General features: G+C 40.0%; 1 protein-coding gene across 1 annotated transcript in view; it reads left to right on the forward strand.

Moving 5' to 3' along the window:
- The window catches only part of SLC2A9 (solute carrier family 2 member 9), a 107,664-nt gene that overhangs the window by 71,408 nt on the left and 13,860 nt on the right, over nt 1-22,396 (forward strand). The window contains exon 11 of the mRNA XM_064511430.1: nt 11,674-11,801. Coding sequence (XP_064367500.1) covers nt 11,674-11,801 — 128 coding nt within the window. The remainder of the gene's footprint in view (nt 1-11,673; nt 11,802-22,396) is intronic.

Below are 22,396 nucleotides of genomic sequence, written 5' to 3' on the forward strand. Positions count from 1 at the left end.
TGGCTCCATCCCCCAGCCCGTTGTGCCACGACATTTCTGCCGAGCACCATCCGCACGGTGCAGGCAGCATTTGGGCTGGCGTTTCAGCCTCCCAGCTGCCGGCAATCGCAGCCTGCCATGTTAACGCAGTGTGCCATTTCTTTAATTTATGTTGTAGAGTGCCGTGAACCACAGCAGCAGGGGATCTGATTTACCATTCCTTCTCCATTTATCTCCAGTGATGGGAAAAGCTGCAGCCTGCACCTGGGGGCAGAAGTATTTTCAACTACTTCTACTAAATCAAGGGGATAGAAGGGAGGGAAGTTTAAAGACTTCACATGAGATCTTCTCTTTTTGTTGCCTTTCTGTGAACAAACTGAGTTTTGGGCTGTTAAGAAATAAAACTAGAATTGCTTTCAATGTGAGTGAATCTTCATCAAACTTGGGGGGGGGCTAGATAACATGTCCCTTGATTATATTATATACAGTATCATTCAGCACAGATACTATGGGGTTAAAATGTTTTATGTTTTGTTTGAATTCTTCTCTCTCTAAAGAGCAGTACAGAGTAAATGTATAGCTTTTAATAGTTCTATTATAGAACTGATTTCAATTCTGAACAACTAATGGAAATCCCCAAAAAAGGGAGCCACTAGGATTGTAAAGATAATGGTATCCATTGGATAAAGGAATTCCCGGAGATGACACGTGGAGATGTAGCAGGGATATTTATGAACGTCCTCCCTTTAGCGATAGATTTTATAAATTATCTTAATTGAACCTTTCAAAATGTGAATGCTTTGACACTTGAGAGCACTCTTACCTGAACTAACATGTATTCCTGACTGATAGTTAATTACTTGCTAATGGTTCACAACCCCAAAACTTAAGAAATTTGCTGCTTAAAAAAAAATGCATCTGTGTGGTTTAGAGCTTCATGTAACCATAAAAAACTGATATATTCAAATGTTGCTTAAATGTTTTGAATACTTTAATCAGATTAATGGGGACTAGATATAGAGATCTTAGTAAAAAGCTATTTTGGGCATTTTGAAATGCACTTATGAGGACTGTATACATATTATCAAAAAGGCTGCTTCTTCTGTGAATTAGTATAAAATATTTATACTTACGAAGATGCAAACTAATAAGTAGGTAGAACAGTAGATATAGAAGCAATAATTGTAGAACAGTAAAAATTAATTTATTTTCCTTTTACCCAGGCACACCACACACCAAAGAAAAGTTCGAAGTTCATCTCATCTCTTTTTGGCTAATCTAGCTGGACAGCATTTAAATGCTAATGTTTAATGTTTATGTTACAATGATAAATTGCTTTAGGGACTAGGCAGTTTTTCTTGGGAGCCAACCTACTACGTGGAATGCTAAATTAACAGCAGTAGAAATCCTTTGGGGAACAAATAGGTCAGAAGTATAAATGCATGAGCAAGGGTAGTTTGATAGTATGTATTTGACAGAGTAAGCAATCAGTTCTTTTGAATCTCCAGATGTTATCTTTTCTCCTCTGGAAACTTCACTTTTTTGGGAACACTCTGTTTTATTGAAAACAGCTGTACCGGCTTTGGTGACTGGCAGATGTTCTCTACCCAGTCACCAAACTGTCTGCTAAATACTCAGCAAAGTATAGTAGTATTAAATCATACTGCACTGCTCGTCTATATAATCCCAGCCTCCAACCTTGATTTTGCCTGTAAATTACGTCTTCCTGGAGAGGTTTTAAAGAGAGAAAGCTTTTAGTGCATCTGTGCTTCCACTCAGTTGAAAGAATCAGTCACACTTTTAATATGTGAATCCAGTAAAACTTTGGGGGTTGTAAGAACTGCTATGGGAGGGTTGGACCATGGCGCTGTCTGGATCACTATCTTGTAATGCCAGTAGCAGAAGTTTCAAGAGAAACATGTGAGAACAGGTCATGCTTTCTCCAGAGCACATCCCATGCAGCTTCAGTTCAGGGAGTTTTTGAAATGGAGACTGAATTTAGACCACCTTATTTAGGAGCCAGCAATTGATTTGCCTTGTCTTACAACCACCTTGACATTAAGTTTGTGTGAATATAGGGCTCAAACTCAGTTTACTAAGGACACGAAGGATGTAATTAACCTGCAAGACAAAAATGATAGATTAGCAATCTATAGGGATCATTTGTTGGTAAGGCTTCAACAGAATAAAGGAATGGGTACGCACTTATCACATGTTTTAGCTGTCTATTAATTATACTTTAGTTGTTTTATCATGTCTGGAAACATCTGGATTTTCCTACATTTGTTTGCTCCTCTTATTCTGCATTGCGAATGGTACAGCAGTTGAAGTTGTCTATGTAGTTTTGCTATGCACTCTGTGTTGCTCTTCTCACTTGTTAAGATATGGTGGCGCTAACATTGAGGTTATAAAGCTGTGGTTACCTGCTAGGTAATTTCCAAACTAGAGTTTAAGATGTTCTAGGAATATTATGCACAGGTTAACAGTATGAGGCATTGGTTGACAATGGTAATGGTTTTGTTCAACCTTTAAGTTCTGTCCAAGTCATTTCGACTTTTTAGACCATCTTTTTTCCTGAATTACTTCCACTTCATCAGAAAGAAGGTTTAAATCTTTTGTTGCAGCAAGACTGTTTTTCAAGCTCTTTCTCTTTTTTCAAGCTGGGACTTCCAGTGAAAGGGCACCTTCAGGCTCTCTGCTCATTTTCCTCTCTGTTCAGCAGCAAATAGATATTGCTGTTTGCTGTACTTATTTTGGTTATTGGGCACTGTAGCTGCATTTCGACTGCTCTCCATAAACTATCTGTCATGCTGGGGCAGCAGCCGTATTCTTTAATCACTAGAGTTTGAGGGTCTGTGCCCTGAATACTTCCACAGTTTCCAAAAATCGTAAATGATGAAGATGTACTCTGTTACGCATGTTAAATAGGGGAAGAAGGACAGAGAGAGAGACCCGTCTATCCCAACTTCTCTGAAAACTTGATCCACTATTTTTACTCTTGGGATCCTTCAGGATGAATGCAGCTATACAATGACATAATTGTGCACTGCTACGATGATTAATTTGTTTGTTAAAATATTTCATGAGGAAAGCCTGACATGTCACACTGAGTTTTCAAGACTGTTTTAGCTTGCGTAGAGATCACAACCAGCAGCATTTTGTGCTAATGGGCTGTCATTCTGAATTCATGACAAGGAAATCATGCCTGATGACTTTATATTTTCTTTAAGTACATTATTGTAGAAGTAATAAGCCTAAGTTAGCTGAATTTTTTTTCTTTAATCCTGTCATATTGATGTGACTGTAGGAATATTTTCACTTACCCTAGGACTATTCTCACCTGTGAATCTTCAATTCAGGTATTTCCATAGTACTGCCATCTGTCTATTGGATGAACATGTAAGGGACGGTTCTGTACTTCTACTAATGTAAAAATGCTCTTTTTAAGATTTTTTTTAATAAGTTAATAGAAGTAATTTTAATCAGTGTCTGATTATTATTTTAATGATACTGAGAATCATTGTAAAATGAATTATACCATAGAGCCTCTTAGTCATAGTTCAATAAAGAAACTATTTTCTTCACATTCAAACAGAAGAATGGAAATTCAAGCTTTAATTAGGGTTCTGATATGGTAAAGAGAGTCTGAAAATATAACAGAGATGGTTAATAGACTATTTACATGTAGCTACAAATGAGTGTATTTTGAGTTGTATTTTGTCCCCTAGTAAATATACAAAATAATAATGGTGGGGCAAAAAGAAGTATACCTCTCTTTAATTACTAGCACCACAGTAGAAATGTAATGTTGATGTTCAGTTCAGGTGTTTTATGGTGATTTGCTGAAGACTACTATACCTAGTTCTGGGCTGGGCTACTACATTGCAGAAAAATCCACAAAAAACAAACACCCCCTTGCAGTCCCCCACCCCCACACCCCCCAAAAAACCCTCCACCAGACTTAAGCTTTACCAAAAAAAAACCCCCAAAGATGTGTTGGATTTGTTTACCATGTGGCTCAGTGGCCTTTGCCTGGGCTTTTAGTTGCTATTACAAGAAAAAAAGCAAAGTTTTGCTTGTACAAGTAGTCACTGTTTAATAGAAAGGAAGAAGATGACAACTATTAGATCATGTAGTCTGTTTTTGTGTACATTACAAGCCCTTACACTTCATTCAGAAATTTGACTTAGGCCAAATATTTCAGTCTTTAAAAAACCCTAGAAATATGTACTGTAGGAAGAGAAGAGAAGAGAAAGATCCATTTGTTGCAAGTGCCCAAGGCCCAATTAATGGCAAATAATAGATAAGGCAAGAGATATCTTCAATCCTAAAATATAAACCCACAGAAGAAGACAAAAAAAAAATTTCCAGATCCCTATGGAAAGATCTGAGCTCAGATGCTGAGAATTAGGTTGGTTTGGGTGAATATGAACCAACTAGCATTGATGAAGAAATGTTGATATATTTTAATGTACTTGACACAGTGGAGCAAAAATTTTTGTTTGGGGAGACTAGCATTGAGTTATTCAGGTAAGCGTGTTATCATGCATCAGTTTTAAATATAGTTTATCTTTGGATTGATATCACCTTTGAGGACTAAAGACTTAATTTGGGAACTTAAAACCGAACAATTGTAAGAAACAATATGGTTAAGAGATAAGTATAAAATAGAATAGACTAGAATGAGCAGACTTGCGAGAGATGTTTAATGCAAGATCAAAAAGATAGATTTTGATGATCTGGCAAAGGTGGACTGAGTTAAAAGAGATGATAAAATCAACTGACTGACAGGAAAGGTGATCAAAGGAGTCATATTTGAACTCCTTAAGTAGTACTGCTTAAGCAGTAGTAGTAAGGAGTACTTATTACTCCTTATGATAATAAGGCACACCGGGCAGAAGGGAATAAGGATAATTGAAACAAGGTGTGATAATAACTTGCATGCAGCTAAAACATTTATGGATAGACACTTTGTGTTGGAAGAGCAAGCAAAGCTCAGAGGTGAATGTGAAGCATAAGATGAGGTAGAGATTGGAATGAAAAACTTTTCGTTCCCCTCTTGGGTTTCATGTCTCAGATGTAGTAAGAAAGATCATGCTGTCAGAGCTGAGTTCAAAGGACGTGCAGGATTTTGGGGAGAGTGAGAGGAAAAGCTGTGAAAAATTGAAGATATTCAGGCTTCCAAGAAAACAACTGTATTTAAAAGTATATAAATGATAAAGAATGATGTGTTAAAAGTGCTGAACTTATTGGGGTTCTTTTGTTATGTAGTGAGCTTTTTGCCTTCGCTAAATAAATTTTCGGAGAGAAATGATTCGGTCAGGCAATGACTGCTCCTAGATTTCTGCTTGAGAGTGCTGCCTTGTGGGACTGAAAATATAGGAAAATGCACTAATTATCATGCAGCAGGGGGAGAACTTCAGTGGAGAAGAAATGATCAGGTGGTTCAGATAGAGATATTATATCTTTTGCATTTTAAAATTACCTGGCATATCTGCTTTAACCATAGTTACCTATAAGGACATAAAAGAAATATTCCATGGTTTTCTTATTAGCTATTAGCCTTATTGTTGTACTTAGACCATTTTAGAGTAAATTACCTGAGAATTAAGAATAACATTTTAACTAATGAAGTTACTGCAGAGTATATCCATATGTACTTTTGCTCTGCGCAATTGCTTAGTTTATTTATTTGCTCGGAAGTGAGGTGGCTTACTTTGTACCAAAAGAATTCAGAATAACCCCAGGACTGACTTTCCCATATGCTGTTACAGTAACAGCTTTTATAGGAGCTAAACCAAAGGGCATTTGTTAAATACAGAAGTCTGTCACAGAAACTCATATTAAAAACCAGACCGTTAATAAGTAAAAGCTACTAATATAATAATATTGTTTTTTCAGGTTTATCTGTATTTGTTTGTTTTATGATCTATTTCTATGGTTTCCACTTCTGGTTTGCCACAGACTGACTTAGCTTTAAATGTTCTTTATTCAAACGGCCTTTTATCAAAGGCAGAGGAGACCAGCTCTTCAGCTGATACAAATTAATGTGGTTAATCAGCCATGCTGTTTTGTACAAGCCAAGTGCCTGTTTTGGTTAATTCTGTGATAGATGAGATCAACAGTTCTCCTGTGGAGAAGCACTGGAGACAGAGTCTGCAGCATGAAGCTGTGAGTCAGTGCACCCGGATCACACGCTCCGCTCCCCATCCTCTCGACAGCATCAGCTCGGCAGTGCAGCCGGCACTGTGGAGTGTGTTACGCTGTTACTTGGTTGAGTATTACTCTATCAAATAGAATGTACAATTGAAAATAATCTGATAGGTTACACAACATCTCTTTAAAGACTGAGTTAAATATTTTGCAATGTTTGTATTGTATCTGTAGGCCCATAGAGATGGAAAAACTCATGAGTTTATCTAGTTCCTTAACTACAAGTACTCCTATGAGATTTTTTTTTTTTAGCATGGTTTTACTTTCACCATGTCTTCACTGTATGTGTTAAGCTATGGATTAAGGACTGGGAACTAACCAACAGCCTTTTGCTCTCTCATTGAAGAATACTGGGTTGTTTTGTCAGCTGCTTTCTTGCAGGCACTGTGTCTCACTGCCATTGCTTCTCACCCACAGCGGTCCTCTGCAGTGGCCTTGTGCCGCCTGCATCGCAAATACTGAAGCCTTTCATTGAGACAGTGCTTTATATCCCAGCCCTATTAGGATTAGGATGTACCACCTTTCTCTGCGCACCTTGCCTTGCAGTTGAATGCTGTTTTGCTTAATCTCGTCTTGAGCTGCACAGATACATTTTAGCTGTTGCAAAGTACTTGCCTCTTCTGTCCAAACATCTCAGTTTGAAGACTTGTTCTCTGAAAGCGTGGGGCTGGGGAGCTCTTGCCCTAATCAGGGCTTTCAGGATTTCCAGACCTCCCCCGATGCAGGCAGGATTTGGAGGGCTGAATCCCGTGCGGGGCCAGCAGGTCGCGGGGCGGCAGGGAGCCGTCCGGGCGGGCTGCCTTTCGCGCTGCGGGGTGGCAAGCGGGAGCTGCCCGCCGCCCCGCAAGTCCCTGGCCTCGTAGCCTTGGCAGGGGCGGCGGTGGCTGAAGGATTAGCAGCTGGCTCGGAGAGTCGCCTTCTCTTTGCTGATTCTTGGGGGACAGAGTTTCTATCGCCTTTAGAGGCGCTTTGCCAGTGTAATAAATCTTCATGATGTGATATTAGGCATTTATTTTCCTTAACAGTCTCATCTCATAAATCATATATATCCCCATGACTTCAACACCCAATTAAGTACTGGATAAAAACAGTATGAGAACTCAGTATTTCCCCTCATTTTTCATGTTCTTTGCATTCAGATTTTTACACTAATGTGTAACTTCTGCTACACAGTATTTTTATGTAACTGCTCACTGAATAAAACAGTAAATGTGCTAACATTTATATATACATATAAAAATAACATGTTGATATTTGTGCAAAATTACATATATATTTGAAAATCTATATCATCTATACCAACATTGTATGTGTGTGTGTATATATATATAAATAATTTTGTTTTTATATATATATATATAAAATTTCTGTTCTATCCTTCCAATTTCATGCATAAAAGACTGTTGGGTTGAGATTCTGGATGCTTATCAGCAAATGATACTAATTTAGCTGTACTAATTGTGGAGGGAAATTAATAAAATAGATATATAAGTATCGTTGCATGTCAAATTGTGTCATGTGGGCTTAATGTAGTTTCATTAAATACACTGTGGATATACAAGCCCTGCAATAAGAGATTTGTAATTTCCAGTAGAAGTAGCATGCTAACAGGTATAAAAACCTTTCCTTAATGGCACTGCGGTATGTTAAGAGCTCCTTCTCCTATTATGTTCACTGCAATGCTGAAAAGAACAAAGTATTAGAAATGAATCACTGTAATAATTGTGTTCAATGCATTACCTCTTTAAATTCATGTTCAGAAGCTACCTTGTTGAAAAACTCCTACAGGAACTTCTAATATACATTTTCTTTTTTTATGATCAGAGCTAAAATATAAAGCTGTTTCACTGAAAAGTGTGTGGATAGCCTTCCATGGGGACTGCTCATGCTAGGTTCATCTCCCATGAGAAAGAACATCAATTAGCTGTTTGGTAAAACCGTAGCAGTCACCCTCATTCAAACACATATTGAAGCTGCAAAACCCTTGACAAAGTGTCTGAAGACTGTTTCCATAATTACAGTGGGTTGGCCAGATAGCTTTTGGCTGTTGTTTCCAAGCATCCGTATTTGAACATAGGCCAGAATGGACCCATCTCTCCTAGTGGGGGACCTTGGGATCAGACTCTGATTGACGAGATGCCATTTGGTTGTGGTGACTCAACTACTCAAAAAGTGGGACAGAAAATCCTGGGATTTTGTGAAGAGACACTGAGGGAGGACTGAGCCTGCATCTGCAGGTGGACTAGCAGCACCTCTGCAGTCCTGGGTCCCCTGGTCCAAACTGACCGAGCCAAAGCAGACCAGCTTCCTTCGGTTCCAGGCACCCAGGTTTCTTTCTCAAAAAAACCAAAACAAACAAACAAACAAACAACAACAAAAAAAAAACAAGCAGCAGCAGAAAAGGGGCTGCTGAGCACACATCTGTCACCTCAAAATGGCTGGGGATGGACTGCTGAGGCTATCAGTTTAGCAGTTCTCAGTGTGTTAAGCAGTCTGTGTGTTAAGGCTTTAATAAGTTTTTCTTTCAGCTTGCTTTTGTTGTGATTTCACTTTACCTGACTGTGGAGTTTGCCGGTGTTCACAGGATTGTCGCTCCCGGTGGCATTCGCACCTTCTGGCTTGGGTCCTAGTGAGGTCAAGCCTGTGCTCCTCCGGGCGTACAGCAGTGTCTCACCTGCACCCATTCAGCTTCCCATTTGTTTCTAGGCCTGGCCTGTGGTTCAGCTAACTCACCCATTGCTTCTCAGGCGCCTTCGTTCTCCAATTTAATTTCTCTTATATCATCCTTCTACAGGCACTTACTTTCTCTGTTTTGTAATTTTATGAAAATGCCTGTTTATGCCACCTGAAAGTCTGGAGGCCTGTCTGTGCCACCCTTCCCATTCCCCTATGAAATGTTTGAAAGAGCTGAGGGGAGCTGCTGCTTTTTATTTTTGACTTTGCAACACACTATTTTTATCATCACTAAATTAATTGATTATTTTTCAAATTAGATTGAAGAGCTTTTGTGATGAGTGTGACTAATATCCAGTTTTAGCGATGATTAATGTATATCCAGAAATTACATTTGAATTTCAAGGAACCTTTCTCAAAGAAGTGCCCTTGCATTTTTATTTCCATTACATTTATGCTTTCTGATATGTTTCTGTTCTTCTGCACTTTTTTTCTTTTTTTGCCTCTGGCTTTTCTCTCTTGTACAATGTGTATTTTCCCAAATGGGATTGGAACAACATTTTTTATTATACTGACAAGAACAGCAACACCTCTGTAGATCGTCCTACAGCAAAGGCATGACAGAATAAATGATCATAAATAAATCATCTTGCATGGCTTTCTGTGTTTTCAGTCCGTCAGTTCCTCTCTCCAAGGGCCAAGTGCTCTGGCAAACAGCTTGCTCACATGCCGTTTGAGACCTAAAACAGATACTGACAGACCAGATGTGATTGTTGTTTTGCCTGCCAGATCTTAGGATATGAACCCAAATCCCAAGTGTATGAAAAAATCGGCTCAGGAAGCCACCAAGGGTTGATAAGACTGCATGTTGCTTGAATTTCAATAAACAGTTATGCCTGTTCAGCTGTTCATTATATACATTCAAAGTGCTGTTGAGAGCGGTCACTCTGCACTTACAGATGAGTACTTTTTTGGTCACAGAATTCAAATAGTACATGTGGCTTTGTAGAAAGACATGGAGCTGGGTCTTGGGTGGCTTAAACTCTTCTTATCTCTGTTTCCTATGTATAAAATAGTAGTAAGTAAATTTATTTGCTCTATATAACGTACTGTATAATTTATACTGGGATCTTTTGTGGCAGAAAGTTCAGCTGAAGCCTTTGCTACTATTGTAGATATCTCTCACAAGAAGTTGCATTAGCTGACGATGCAGAGTGACACTTGCTGATATATAACCTGGCTTTCTGCTGCATCACAGTCTCTGTCTTTTACACACACATTCATGGTCTCTGCATATGCAAGATCAGAGATGGAGACATATCTGATGCTGCATATCATTCGCATGTCCTGTTATGTGTTTGCATGGTATCGTCTTGGTGATCATACAGCAGGTACTGGTCCGTGTGTTTTAAGTGTAGTGTCATTGAGCGCAAGTGGCTATGTAACGATGTGTTGCTATCCTGTTGTTAAGTATTCACAACCATCCAATAGTAAGTGAAGATGCACTCCCCATTCAAAGCGTAGTGCAAAAGATAAGCACATAGATAAGCAAAACGTGTAGAGAGAAGACCCAATGGATGGATAAGTGTTTAGTGGTATTTTTGCCTTAATTGATGTATATTGTGGCAGGTAGAATTGTTATAGAGGGTTTTGAGAGGAAGATGTATCTATTAATATGTTCTTGGTTGTTCACACTAACTTGTTTAAATACTTAAAGCAGAGAAGGGACTTAGTGCATGCATGCATGGATCTTGCATGCAAGACTAAGTGACAGAGAGTGACGCTGATAATGCTGGCAGACATGAGGTACTGGAAGTAGAAATTGGTGGCACTGGAATACTGAAAACTTGGCTGATGCTACTAGATTTACAGTTTTCCAAACAGTGGTGAAATAATTATGCAAGTACATGCACATCTAATGTGTAACATTAGCTAAAATATGTAGCCAATCAAATGCAATCAATGTTTTATGCTATCAAAATAAAATAGAAATATTTCTATTGAAATACTCTTGTCAACATGAAGAAAGACGTAGCTCATAAATTGAGGCTTTCAGCTACTAGACAGCTATTCCCCAAGGGTTATTGTCTGGCCAGCAATATGGCAGTGCTGTGCAAAATAATTCATTGCCTGAGTGGAAGGAAACATGAGTGACAATCGTGGTGTTCAGCTCAGTTTGTTATTGTGGAGGTCACAGTCTTCGGCTGGTGGGAGAAATGGACCTTCTCAGCAGTGTCAGCAATATAAGCAGTAAGCAAATCTATAAATAAGGAACAACAAAAAGTATGCTTGTTAGAGAAGCAAATGTTTTGCTTTTTTATTATTAAAATAAAGGGGGTAATAATTATCCCAAAATACTGTTTAATGTCTTTGGAGATATCTGTCTGATTGTTAATGCCTAAAATTATTATGTAATATTTCTCAATTCTCAGAATTTTAAGCATTTTAACAGGAATACTAATTCTTATTTTTGATAACCAGCTCATTATGTGGTAATCGGGAAGTTGTGTGAATTCCCTGTTCTGTTGCCTGTTTACCACCACTGAAAAGATGCAACACAGGAGTCACACTGGTGTGAAACAGCAAAACGTAACACTTCTCTGAAAGATGGTTTTGACAAATCACATTTTACTGGTTCAAATCGCCCTGGGTACAACTGGGAAGAGAGGTGTAGAACAGTCCTCGTCACTGAGAGCTGTCACACAGAGCAGGTGCTTATGAATTCTCAGCATGATCATCTCTGTAATTGAAATGGCTTTTGAGAGAGGAAGTTTATTAAAACCATCAATTTCTTGGATGCTCTTGCAGGTGGGATTCCTTTTGTCCTGACTGGAGAGTTTTTTCAGCAGTCTCAAAGGCCGGCCGCATTCACGATAGCTGGGACAGTCAACTGGCTCTCCAACTTCGCAGTTGGACTACTTTTCCCTTTCATTCAGGTACTCAGCTTGGTGTTTTTTATAGTATACAGTTGACATATTATAGCTTATGATATTTGAATAGTCATTTCCAGATTATGATAAATGTCTCTTCAGTGAGGTGGATGAAATTCTCACCCTGTTTTTGATGCATTTCATTTGTGCTACTCACAAATCTCATTGCCCAAATGGCTCAGTTAGAGAAACATTGTCCTATAAAGGAAAAAAGGTTGTAACCATGGACAAACGTAAATGGCAAATTCCCCACAGGAGCGCTTTAGCAGTGCAGTCTGAAGGTTATGTCCAGAGATCACTGTTGCTGATGATGATTGTCGCTGGCTTTTGCTTAGGCCTTCAGGCCACCAGTTTTCTGATTTGCCCCATGCTTTGAGACTCCTTATTTGCTTCATTGGGAAAGAAAGGCTCTCTGCTCCTCCCTCTGTCTGAGCTTTTCTTCATGCCTCTCTTTCTTCTGTCCCTTCTGTCAGGCTTTAGCCTGGTCTCCCCTTTAGCAGGTTCCTTCTAGCTGTGGCCCACTTGCTGCCAAGATGAATTTGATCTTGTCCCCGCTTCCCCAGGCTCACATAAGCTTTGCTTTTAATGCATTACTTCTTTATTTCCTCAGCTGAATTAGTCGTGTGGTGGACAGGACAATTTCCTCAGCTGTCTGACAGCTGTTGTTCGTATTTCAATCCCTTCAACAGGATAAGTTTATTGTTTTTTTAAAAAAAGTCCAACAAAAATGGCATTTTTCACCTCCAATTCCTAGGAACTCCTCATCACTATTGTCGTGTAATTGTTGTCTGGCAAAGGAGGTTTCTAGCTAGCTTCTCATTCAAAGCCACTCCACCGAGGTCCTTTCCCAGACCATGAACCTCTCCCAGGACCACTGGCAGTCCCTGGAGCTCATGCTGGGAGCTGCTTGCTAACCTCCTGGGCTGAATTGTCCTGTGAGAAACCATGTCCAAACTCTTTAAAGAGCCACCCTGCTCCACTGGTAACATCTTAAGAGTGAAGCTCACGATTAAAGGACAAAGAAGAATTCATAATTGCTTTTTTAAAATACAAAGAGGAAAATATTGACAGCAGGGGATAGGGGTGTGCGGGAGATAAACGGACAGCACGCCAATCAATATGATTAAATGCTGACACTTTATTGAGCCCGAATAGCATCTTTTATATGCCTTAACCGTGATCACATGAATCAAACTATACAGTGAGTGGTACATGTTCATTTAGCACGCGCATCTGGACAGTATGTAATTGGATAGCATGTACTGTCCACGAGGAGGCAAAGAAACTCCCCTAAGCCCGTAAGTTCCTTACTGAACATCTGGGAGTTGTTTTTCTCTTTCCAAGGACAGTTTCTCACCACATTGCATGCCCTCTAGTAACCTTACCGGTAGGCCGCAAAACCTACTTTCACACTCTTGCTATTAGCATTAGGGCTGGATTGCTCACATGTCCGTTTTCCTCCAGATAATCCTCCACAGGGGTGGAGGAGAATGGGCCCTCCAGACAACTTACAGGTTCTCAATCCAGATGAGAGATTTTGGAACGTTACAGTTGTCGCGGCCCAAAGGGAGTCGTTCAGGACGACCTCCCTCCCCTTGGCGCCAAACGACCAAGTTCGTGATGCCCTTGGACTGAATTAAGGTGAAACGACACCAGCCAACCAGTTTTAATATTTATTAAGGCAAAATGGAATCAACTAACTAGACACGTCCCGCGTCACACGTTTAGGAAAAAAGAGAGGAAAAGGGGAAGACAGAGAGAGAGAGAGAGAGAGAAAGATAGATATCACCACCCGTGGATCCAGCAGCGTCCCGCTGGTCCTCTTCTCTTGGGAGTCTCGGTGGCGGGGGGTGGGGGGCAGCGGCGGGAAGCTCCCGTCTGGTTCCGCTGACTCCGCTCGAGTTCCTCAGTCATCGCAAGCAAACCCCCCCTCTATTCACGCCGTCTGCAGTTTTTATAGGTTCTTGCCCCACCTCCGGGAGGTGCTTCCTCACTTCCCATGCAGATTAGCTGTCATGCGTAGTCCGCCCTCTCGGAACCTTCCAGAAATGGGCTGGGGCATCTGGGGGTCTCCTGCTCATGCGCAGATGGCAAATGAGTACGTGCGGTTCGTGCCGTAGAGATGACCTTCTGCCCTTTTCGCGCCCTTTTTACCTCGTGCAGGTGCACGAGGTTGTTTACCTCGCGGATGGCTCCCGGGGGCGCCGGCACGGCACTGCCCAACACGCCTTGGCAGCAGCGGCTTTGCAGCAGCAGCAGCAGCAGCAATGTCGAGACAAAACCGCATGTAGAGAACCGGTCCTCTACAACAGTTCGCATCATTTCTGTGTAATGAGATTGTGTGTAAGGGGAGGGAAGGGATTACCGCTGCTTGTGCCTTCTTATAATTGAAAATTATATGATACTAAGAACTTCATACTGTAAAACTTTAGACAGTAGTTTTCAGTCGACACATAGAACTGCTTTTATCAAGTAGCAGTGTTTAAAATTATTTTTATGAGATAATTTGTGGGAGAACTGAGAAGCATTATAAAGTCTGACCCTTGATCTAAGTCCGACACTTTATCTAAAATTTCTCTAGTCAGTTTGATTACTTGGATCACCTTCAGAAGTTAACATGAATATAAAGGCTGTCATCCTCCCAAACTCTGCTGCTACTAACATTAACTTCAGTTAGATTGCTCAGCGCTGTAAGTGTTAGGAGCCAGTTTTAATGCTTAGTGAAATCAATGAGTGTTTTTCACCATTTTTATAGCTTGTAGTAAGGACTTGTCAGCTTAGACATTTAAGGTGAGATTTCCAGAAGCAGGTAGTGCTGACGTGACTCTTTTCCTACTGAGGCCATGAGAACTCCTCCAGATTTCAGCAGAGGGAGAATTAGACAAATGTGCCATGGTTTTGAAAACCTGACCTTAATCATCAGCATCAGTATGGCCCAAGAGAGAGCCAAGAGCTCATCCAGCGCGTGGGTGCTGCTGTCTGCTGTAAGAGCTGTTCTGCAGAGAAGACAGGGAGCGACTTCCCACGTGGCGTCGCAGGCCGCCTGCCTCCGGGCCGGGGTGGCCGGGCGCCCGCGGTCCGAGCCCACCTCCGCGGCTGTGGGGTGGGAGGCGGGGGAGCCCGCTGACAAGTGTCCTCCTGCATGCACGTGCCGGCTGGCAGCTGCAGCTGGGGATTGCCGCTAATGAGGCCCAAGCAGAGGTCCCAAACTGGGGTGTAGCCCCAGCCCTCGCTGGTGAAGCTGAGCTACTCTGCTGTGTGTAATGAGGATATATTTTTCTTTATTTATTTATTTTTCTTCATCTGTTATCCAGAGACTTTTAAGGAATAATCACATTTCTCCAGATTTGCAGTCTCATATTCTAGCGCCTGGACAAAGCCGAGGAGTTACCTGAGCTCTGGCTGCCAGTCAGATCTGAATTTGTGCAGCTCAGGGCTCTCTCTTTAATGTAGCCTTTAATTTTTATCTTTACAAGCATGTCTGGTGTGTATCCTTCCTGTTCTGCTGGTCCCACCCGGTCGGTCCCCTTTTGGGGACTGTTTAAAAAGGCCCAAAGTAAATTTCCTCAAACAAAGTAGCAAACTACATCCTCTGTTTTTTCACATGCATCTTAAAGCTTTTTGAGTGTTTCAGAATGCATCTGGATGAAGTTTGGTTTTTGCCTTGGGAAATTTTCTCATTTCTCATCATAAAAATTTCCCATTGTGTGGTTACAAGATTATCAGCTTAGTTTTAATGAAGGGAAATTGTATTTCCACCTTGCAGCGGTTTTGGTTTTCTCTTCTTTAAAAAAATAACAAGGAAAAAGCTTAGAGTTTGCACCTGAAGATGAAAGCAATGTTAGTCAGGTTTTGCTTTTTTTTGAGCTTTTTCACAAAATCACTTTTTCCTGTTTCAGTCAACCTTACTCTCTAAATTAAAGTTCCTTTATAGAAAGGCAATAGCCTCTCCTTAACTCATTTTTTTGTAATTTTGAAACAGGAAAAGATCTTTAAGATGCCTTTACAGCATGAACAAATAATTCCTTCTATGTTTCTAAATACAAATTTGATTGATTGGGAGGCTGCAGCCACTTTTTTTGTAATCGGTACACTGCAGTAAAACTTATCCCAAACTTTGGGGAAACAAGTGTGTTAATACTAGAGTCATTCAAAAAATCAACCATGAGTTAGTTCTCCAAATGTCACCAATTAATTAGTTTGAATGTCTAGATTTTCTCCCCGCAACCATCTGTAGATAAATGTAATAAAATAAAATACTGGCTTGACTCACACATTAAAATGCATGGATGACATTGAAAGGCTAGTCTACAAATCCATTTTTGACAAGTTACAGCAAATTTAAAACATGACTCCAATTCTAGTTCTCATCACTGCATATTTGAGTAATTTGTTTGTGCAAAGAGTCCCAACAGAGTTTAAAATGACAGTCAATATTATATTGTATTTACAAGTGCATTTGATACTGTGTGATTACTAGGTGTCTGATACAGGTGTCAACAGTGTGCACTTTTTGAATTATTTTTATTAGTGTAATACAATTGCAGATTCATTATTTCATGGGATCTTAGAAATTATAAAACTTCTAAAGGTATTTCAGACTTGTGTTCAACACAGAGCTTGATCTTATAAAATGCTAAACACCTGTGCTGAGTGATGCTCTGCAATATCCCTTTCCCATCACCTTCACCTAAGAATGAAAGTGGGAGGTTTTTGCGACCAGTGAGCTCTGAAGAGACAAAGACCTTTGGTAAGGTGACCAAGCCAGTAGATCGGAGATGCATGAAACACTTCATGAAGGCAGTGTGACCCATCCTTTCAAAGCACTTCGGTGTGCCTCTGTGCACTAGAACTGCATCCTAATGCTTTGGAAGCCAAATCTCCATGTTTTCATTTGCCCAAAATGTCCATCAGTGGAGGTTAGGAGTAGGTAAGCACTTCAGCCTTTTGCCCTCTCCTCTGACTTACGTATCTCACTTTCCCGCATGGAACGTGCATGTCAGAAGGTGACAGCGGTCCCTAAGCGAGGTGCTGCCGGCTACCCTGGGAGCAGGGGCTTCATGAATTGCTCTTCAAAACGCAGCCACAGGGTGTAACCATGCTCATTGAATTGAGCGCGTAACAGCAAAAAGTAATTTGTCCATTTTGCAGAAAATGCCTGAAGTGATAATAGTGCTTTTAGGAGCTTAAAGAAATTGAAATGTTTTGTCTGAAATAATTACAATTCTGTCACTCTTGCGCTTTGCCTTTACGCATACACTATAAATGCATTATAATTGGATTTGAATCTCAAATGTTATGAGCCAGCCAAAAATGAACTAGCCATATAGAAAGATACAAAATTTCTGTGAACTGATGAAAATCTTATTGAATGTATTCTCTAAATAAATAAACTGTATCCTTGATCTTGTAAAGACTTATGCAAATACTTAATTCTGGCATTTGGCAGCTTACATTCATAAAACTAGTAAGGTGTGTTCATCTGCCTATGAAAGATCTGAACCTAAAATACCCAGTATCTGTTGTTCAGTTCCTTTCTGTATTTCTTTGGTTTTTACATTATTCATAGTTTCAACATGTAGAGATAAAAATGATAGCATTTTTCCTTGTGCATGTCTGATTATTTCACACTCCTAAAGACTGTGCAAACCTATTGTTTAAAAAAAAGAGTTTGTGTAAATGAGCCAAGTTCAAAAACAAGCAGTGTGGGCTTCTATGTAAATGAAATTGCTACACTAGACACCACATCATCTGGCTGGCCAAGATTTTTAGAGACAGATTCTTGTAAGCAAATACTTAAATCCAAATTAGAAAAAGTTTCTGATGTTCAGCTGTGCTGAGGAGTCAGCAGAAGCACTCAGGGGTCAGCAACTCAGTGACAGCGTATTTAATAGCTGGCTGGGTCAAGACCCAACTCAGCTCAATTCCCTTAAAAAACAAATATTTCTTTCTCACTTCCTGCTTGTGATGATTCAGTCACTACAGATAATTCAGGGCAGCATCAGGGCTTGGCTTACATTCATGATAAATAAAATTGATTCTTGCTTCTGCTCTGTGTTACAGTTTTGATGTTCAGGGGTAGAAATCATCCATTATTCCTTCTGTGAATCATACCCTGTGAAAAATGTTTTTAAGCACTTTCTCACTCAGAGACCGTATAAAAGCACAACTGTACTTTTTGATGTGCTCATAGCAAATCAGTTTGAAAATCTGACCCTTTAATATAGGAAATAATTTTAGAAAATGAAAAGGAGACCAAACCAACTCCTCCAAAGACTAGTAATTCTCCTGGGGCCTCCACATAATGCACAGTTTCTTGAGATCTAAAATAGCATTTCAGTCACAGATATCTTGTGTGCAGATCACCCAGGCAAGTAATACTTACGTGGCACATAAATTGTGTCACTGTTAAGCTTGCGTTGGTAGCATGACTGTTGTTTGAAATTGTCTCATAGACAGTTTGTCAGCATTCTTGAGAACGGGTGATAGGTGTTGTCTCTACAGATAAAACTCACTTACTCATTTTATAGTATATGTTGACAGAAATAGGTTTCTAAGAGCTTTCTGATATGGACAGAGTAACTCATAAAAAAATGTATGAGTGGCACCTCAAACTCAGAGTTTTCTTCTCTGTCTTTACCTAGTGTGACTTCTGTTTCTTAATGACTTAGCTTCTGGGAACATAAGACAGATTTGCTTTGTGGCTTCCGTCTGAGTAAATGCTGCTAGCTGGAAATACCTAGAGCAAAATGAATATCATAAAACAGACTTCAAGTATTTGCTCATGCTGAATTTATGCTTGTTATGCAAACTGGTGTGTAATCAACTTAAGTTTATTTTTTTTGTGTGCAGAAAGCATATTGAAAATGGGCTGGTATAGTCATTGCCAACCAACCATTCCATCATTTATTCATGTCACCTGTTGGGAATGGGGACAATATCTTGCGTCTCAAGTGATGAGCCATAACAAACCAACACAGTTTTTAGAGTGGAAATTTGGGGCAACTGTGAATATAATCATAGAGTCATTCAGGCTGGAAGTGACCCCAGGAGGTCCCTAGTCCAACCTCCTGCTCAGAGGGTCAGTAGTGAGATCAGGTTTCTTAGGACTTTGTCGAGCCGTGTCTTAAGAACCTCCAGAACCTCTCTCTGAAGAACCTCCTTTTTATACTTCCATGTTAATTTGTTTTTAAATTTAGAGGGTTCAGTAATCAAAACTGACAGTGGCTAAAATGCAACCAGAGTTTGGCCATTTCTGAGAATAGTTTTGATCTCAGTTTTAAAAACTGAATTCTTATTATATTCATTATGAATCCTGAACACTCACTAAAAATTTAGAAGAGAAATTGATTTCTACTGCTAATCAGCATATTTTATAGGGTAAATCATGAGAAATGGTCCACCCTGTCTTAGTAATAGAGATGCTTTCACAGTGTTAACAGGTGCACCTGTTGTAGTCTCCCTCCATGAAACTAAATTTAGAAAATTAATCAGGAAGAGTCCATGGGACAGACAGTATCATAGATAGGGGAAAAAATGAAATCAAAATAGGATCATTTTAAGTTCCTGTACAATGCGAATTTTGTGAACTTTGGGCATGCACAAGATGAGGGCAAAATATTTGTAATAGTGAAGAAAAGTTTGCCTTCAAGCTCTTCAGTGTTTCAGAATAAGAAAGGAGCAGTCAAATACGTCTTCCTGATGCACAGATCTGTAGCTGTGGGCTGAGATGGTTTTGGCATTAGTGAGAGACCTTTCTTGGTAGTCTCTTCTCTTCTTAGAAGCTGCCTTTATAAATTCTAGAGAGTGACAGTAATAGCCTGCAGGATTCTGTGTAAGGCAACCAGTTTGATTTTCTCTTTTTCAGCTTCTTGTTGAGATGTTGTTTTCTCATCCTGTTTTGATGAGAACACAAAATGTCATTTCTGGTAGGAATAAGCTATTGTAAAGATCTTTCCATGTTAAGGGTAAAACTTGCACCCTTCTGAATGAGGGGAGCAAGCTCACTTTCACTGAGATGTTCTTACACAGAGATCTTCTTCACGGGGAGTTTCTGCTTTAAATGTCTCAGTCCTAATCTCACTGGATGGTGATAAATAACTAAAATACAGCTCAGGATAATGTTCCTGAATATGTCAGACTTTCAATTTCAATACGCTCACTAGAATGGATAGCACAAGCAGAGTAATTAGTACCATAATTTATTTTAGCCACTTGAACCTCTAGGAGGAAGAAGGACATATATATTTTTAATATTTAGTTTTAGGTTTTTTGGTGAGCGTGTACGTTTTACCAAATGTTTCCAGGTATTTGAATATGTGTAAAATGTTCATCTGTGTGGTTAGATTGAAGCATTCTTTTCAGTAATTACAATGTAGGTATTTTATGAACCCGGGAGGTTGCTTAAAAGCTTAATACATGACATCAATTAGTCGTTGACTAGAATTCATAAAGAGATTTAAAATGAGAAGCAAGCCATTTACACGGGGAGCAAAAGTGTACCTTTTTATAGACAGCATAAAAGAGAATGTTGAAAGTCTCTTTGTGTTCTGTGTGCTTTCTTCCTACCAATGTGCTTTTTAATCTAGACTTGCACTTGCAGGCTTTTTAAAATCAGACTAATTACAGCAGTGGTTATGTAGTTGCTGTTTTTTCCAAGATAATAGATTGTAGCTTAAGTTTGCTGACTGTTTTCCAACATGTGGAGCCTGTCAGTCATCAAATATTATCTTTCTTTCCTGGAAAGTGACTCCATAAGACATAAGCGTGATTTTTTTTTTTTGTATAGTCGATATTAGATTAAATATTCCTTAAGCTCGAAGTCAATTAACAGCATCCTCATCACTGTCAGTGAGAAGAGTGTTAGTCTTGAAAATATGCAAAGCTATTTTCTTGCACAGGGCTGTTTGATTACTAAGTATGGATATATTACCAATGATGATAGAGCTTATAGTTCTTTTCCTGTATTAGCACTGTACAATCTCCAGTGATGATGCTTTGTTTTTCCCCACCTCTCTCTGTCCCAAACCAGACTGGGATTGCATCTGCACCTCAACTTATCCTGAAGAGAGTGCCCTGAAATGTAAGAAACTTAGATATGCTTCCCCGCTCATCTGTAAACATCTGTGTAACTTTTAATGGGGCACTTAGACCCAGCTTCACAGCGTTTAGGGGTCCAGGAGCATGTACTTCGCGATCTTGTTAATGTTATCAAGGGCAGATCTGCCAGGTGCTGGTTACATGCCTAAACCTGCAAGACTGAGCACAAAGTCCTAAATGGTAGATAACACTCAAAAAGCCAGGTGCTGCTGGTGGTGGTGTGGTACTCCTCTTACACAGTTGCTGAAAAGCCAGAGCCCTCACCTTCGGTACAAGTGACTCATGGTGTTGAATGAAACGGAGCCACCACAGTTGTGGTGATCAGAGTCTCCAGCCCCTCAGCTGCGTGTGTCCCCATCCTGGTGGGCTTTACGGTATGTGTCAGATACGAGTGGAGCCTTGCTTTTCCTGCTTCTGCAACCCTTACCAAGCATAATAAACCCTTTTTGATCAAATTCCATTGATTCTTTTATGGATTACTGCAGTCAGTGTGGAGTTCACATTTAATAAGGTCCAGCCCAAGGCCCTCTGCAGTGACTGAGTGTTGCAAAGGAGCTAACCAGTCCTGCTGGATGGCTCTTGCAGAGAGGCACTTTGGCACCCAACTTAGTTGAGAAAGTTTCCAGACACACTCAGCAGAGCTAGTTGCAGTCCCTGCTCCATCCTCAATTTATCTTCAGTCCAGGCCTGTTCTGTCAGCTGACTTCAGTAGCAAGGAGGATAATGAAGTAGAGAGAAGACATATTATATTTTCAGATGACTACGTCAGGAAGTATATCAGGCAAGCCTTTTAATCATGGGAATAGTGTAACTGAGTAATGTGGGAGAAATTGTGGCGTGTCTATCCCTGGAGACCTGTAAGCGACAGGCAGGCATCTGTCCGGAGCTGAGACCGCCTTAGTAGAGGGAATAGACTGGTGACATCTGTGTTCCTGGTTTTCAGTGATTTTATTGACATTTTAAAGCTTTCAGAACAGGAAGAGTGTCTCATTAAGTGTAGGCACAGCGTGTGGCTCAGTAGGCTCCTTTAAGTTTTTTTGCGTTAGTGTGATATGTTCAATACGCACTGCAAGAAGGGCTGCTGCAGGCTGTGGTAGCAGGAGAAGCCAAAGTCTAAAAAAACAGCAGTTAGCTACTGTAATTACTCCTCTCCTTGGAAATGGCAAGTCATAGTAGGAATGATGTAATGATGTCTTGGGACAAATAATCTTGAGAAATGCCGAGAATTTAGACATCAAAAATTACAATGAACTTGAAGTGAAAGAAAGCAAACCTAAAAATATTCCATGCAGAGAAAAGCTCTGAAAAAGGAAAGGGTAACTGTGAATAACTGGAGAGGGAGAAAAGATCACTTATTTTCTTCAGTTCAAAAGGAACAAAAAGTGTTAAATTTCTCTTCCATATCAGAGTAAACTTTGTGAATTTCAGAACAACTTGGGCAAGAATTGAGCAGCCAAGGAAATTGGAGGAATCTCTAACCTGAAGGCATTCAAGGTTATATT

This window comes from Dromaius novaehollandiae, chromosome 4 (genome assembly GCF_036370855.1).
Source record: "Dromaius novaehollandiae isolate bDroNov1 chromosome 4, bDroNov1.hap1, whole genome shotgun sequence".
Lineage (NCBI taxonomy): Eukaryota > Metazoa > Chordata > Aves > Casuariiformes > Dromaiidae > Dromaius > Dromaius novaehollandiae.